This window comes from Notothenia coriiceps, unplaced genomic scaffold, assembly GCF_000735185.1.
Source record: "Notothenia coriiceps isolate Sejong01 unplaced genomic scaffold, NC01 NC01_scaffold00022091, whole genome shotgun sequence".
Classification (NCBI taxonomy): Eukaryota; Metazoa; Chordata; class Actinopteri; order Perciformes; family Nototheniidae; genus Notothenia; species Notothenia coriiceps.
In genome coordinates this window covers 1-2,966 of record NW_011354792.1, presented here as the reverse complement: position 1 = coordinate 2,966, position 2,966 = coordinate 1, and the positions used below count along the sequence as shown (strand labels likewise).

At 42.1% G+C, this 2,966-nt stretch overlaps 1 protein-coding gene across 1 annotated transcript; it reads left to right on the top strand.

The window, feature by feature from the left end:
* Window positions 1-870: 870 nt before the first annotated feature.
* Window positions 871-2,162, top strand: LOC104953675 (probable RNA polymerase II nuclear localization protein SLC7A6OS; the record flags this gene model as incomplete). The annotated part of the gene is made up of 2 exons (XM_010780647.1): window positions 871-1,095; window positions 1,833-2,162. Coding segments are annotated over exons 1-2 (519 nt in total), but the record flags the coding sequence as incomplete, so codon positions are not given.
* Between the last annotated feature and the right edge of the window lie 804 nt (window positions 2,163-2,966).

Sequence of the window (2,966 nt, the reverse complement as noted above, 5' to 3'; positions counted from 1 at the left end):
CAAGGTCTGAACAATGTTTAATATCTGTAAAAGTAAGAATCAGATTTAAAAGTTGTGTTAGACGAATAATGTCAGAAAGATGTGTGACATTTTAAAGTTGGAATGAGGTTTCTGAGTGAAAGTATGAAGGAGCAGTTAGCAGTTGAAGAAGGAGCAGTTAGCAGTTGAAGTTGCATGAAGATTGTTGAAGTCTGAAGAGTTCTCCATTGACTTCCATGTTATAAATGGGATGTATTATGGGATGTATCTCTGGAATTATGAAAGTTATGAATGATAAAAGTAATAGCCATTGATTCCCGACCGAGCTGAACGTGTTGATGTTTGAACGGAGTTTCTGCGATGTTCAATGTAGGAGAAGAAGCAGCGCAAAATAACCCGGCGGAATAATAAATAATTTTGTGCGTAGCATAACAGATAGTCCAACTGAGAGCTGTGATGAAGGCTGTTGTGTTTCTTACAGCATTTTCAAGTATCAAGCTTAATGTACCTACATTTGATTGATTTTGCTTACTTATAACTTAGCATGAGGCAAAATACCCCACCTCAAGTGAGTGGCCCAGCCCTTATATTTTTCTGTATGTGGCCCTCGGTGAAAAAAGTTTGGATCTAGAATTAAAAAAAGACTTTCATGGTCTTAGTTTATGTTTTAAATTATTATATAAGGTTATAAGCAGTACACTTTCAGGAAAGCAAATTGGTTTTGCAGTCAGTCCATCCCATATTATGGATGTTAAACATTCCTATAAATACAATTGTACTATATACAAATAAACCAATATCTTTCATTTCGAGGAATATTTAATATTATTATCCTGATGACGTTTGTGATACCCGGGAATAAAGGCGGGGCTATCCCCTGTTTCTCTCCTCCTCCCTGCCAGACACAAACCCAGACAGAGGGACAACATGGATCCGAACACGACCATCCTGCGAGTCAAGAGGAAAAGGGGGACCGACCCCGCAGATGCGCTGCTGCTGGCATGTAAACGTATCCGACCGGAGACGTCTCAAAGCTCAGGCGAGACGGTACCGGAGCCGAATGAAGCCGAGGTGGAGAACTCTGTCTTCAAACTCGTGGCGACGGTGGCGACACAGGTGAGAGGCCCGCTGCTACTAGCTAACCTAGCGCTGCAGGCTAACGTCAACGCAGCTGCCGGGGAAACCGAATATAAACGTTAATAAGCGTGTCGGTATAAGCGTTCAGACATAGTTCATTTATCTAATACAGGACAAATAATAAAAAAAACTACAATGTTGGTACTTGCTGGAAAAACAACGCGCCTTCGCCGCCTTGTATGCTATTTGTTGGTAGCATGATACAGTTAAGGCAGCGCTTAGCATTAGCCTTACATCAGACCCAAATTACATTAGCCTCCTCAACCGTTAGCTCACTTTCTTGATGTTAAACGAAGTTCTGACGTATTTACAGGCCTCAAAAAATGACATGACATCAGTCGAAGCTGTCGTAGTAGAATAGTTAATTTGAATACACAATGTCAAACATGTATCTCATCACATAAGCTAAGTAACATTAGCTTAATTGGTAAACATATGTTGGTATATTACAAGGTCTGCACTTTTTTATTGTAATGTTATTACAAGTGAAGTTAATTTCTGCTTTTTACTTGTATAGCAACATGCTAACTGGTCATTGTGGTTCTGCTCACTGACATTTTAAGAAAGTGTGTGTTCTTGGTGATGTAGTGAGGATTGAGTTTGGTGAAATGTGTTGATACCTGCCATTTCCTTAAACTTCTAGGCAGGAAAATCACATTTCTTTGTATTGCCGGGTTTAATATCTGTAAATTCTCACCTTTTGTCTTCTTCACCAGGATGCTCCGGTGCAGACACAGGTGCGACAGGCTTTGGCTCGGCCCCGCATGGCCCACGCTCTGCGGCCCTCTGCTGCCAGTACACAGCGGATACTGGGGGACCTGAGGAGCACGAAGTGGAGCACCCGGAGGGAAGAACGCTACAGGATACTCTCCAGCCACCGCACAGGGCTGCCGGCCCCAGCAGAGCAGCAAGCACCCCTGACAGAAGCTTCAGAGGGCGGAGAGGATTCTGGGAAAGAGCAGGACAAATGTCTGGGTCTTGGTGCCATCCAGGTGGTCGACCTCCTTCATGAGGATGACGAGAACCAGGATAAATCTTCAGGCAAGGTGAGTTGAACTGTATTTTAGCTGGCAACAAAGCTTAAAGTGGACCTATCATGCTATATTTGAAAAATATATTGTAGGGCCATACCTATATAAAACATGTCTGTGAAGTTTTTGTTTTTTTAAATACCAAACAGATCATGCATTTTAGCCATGCCTGATTTTGCTCTATTTGCTCTTTTCCAGCCCTGTTTTTGCAAGGGTTGATTCTGCTTTTGTGGCAGACTACAGCGCCACTTACAGGCCCGGCATATGTACTACAGCGTCTCCAGCACTTTCGAGCGGTCTCTCATTCCCCTGATAGGTGGAGAGTTGCCCATATAGGCGGAACACCCCTTTTCTGACGTCAGAAAAATTCAAATAATAATCAGCTCCGTTGCAGCCCCGTCTTTAGAGATTTGGGTATGGAGGAAAAGAGAGAGGGTTGTGTTTTCTGACACTTGGTGAGTTCCCTGACACACCGGGGACTAATGTTGCACGGTGTACCGATACTTGAAAGGTACTGCGATACCCTGCCGTTAAAAATGTTACGGTTCCTCCGTTTCATTAGTATCGGTACTTTAAGAATGACAGGGAAAAGTGATAAAGCGCTGTTTTAATAAGAGCCGTGTGTGTTCTTGTCATTTTTTTATTTATAGTTCTCATTGTTTGAACGTTTGTGTTATGGTTCTGGTGTGAAATAAAGCATAATAATTACATTTAAGACTGTTTCCCTTTTTTTAAGAAAACTATCAAAAAAGAATTGCAATTCTTGACTTGGTATCGAAACCAAAATCTTGGTATCGTGACAACACTAATTGAGAGAAC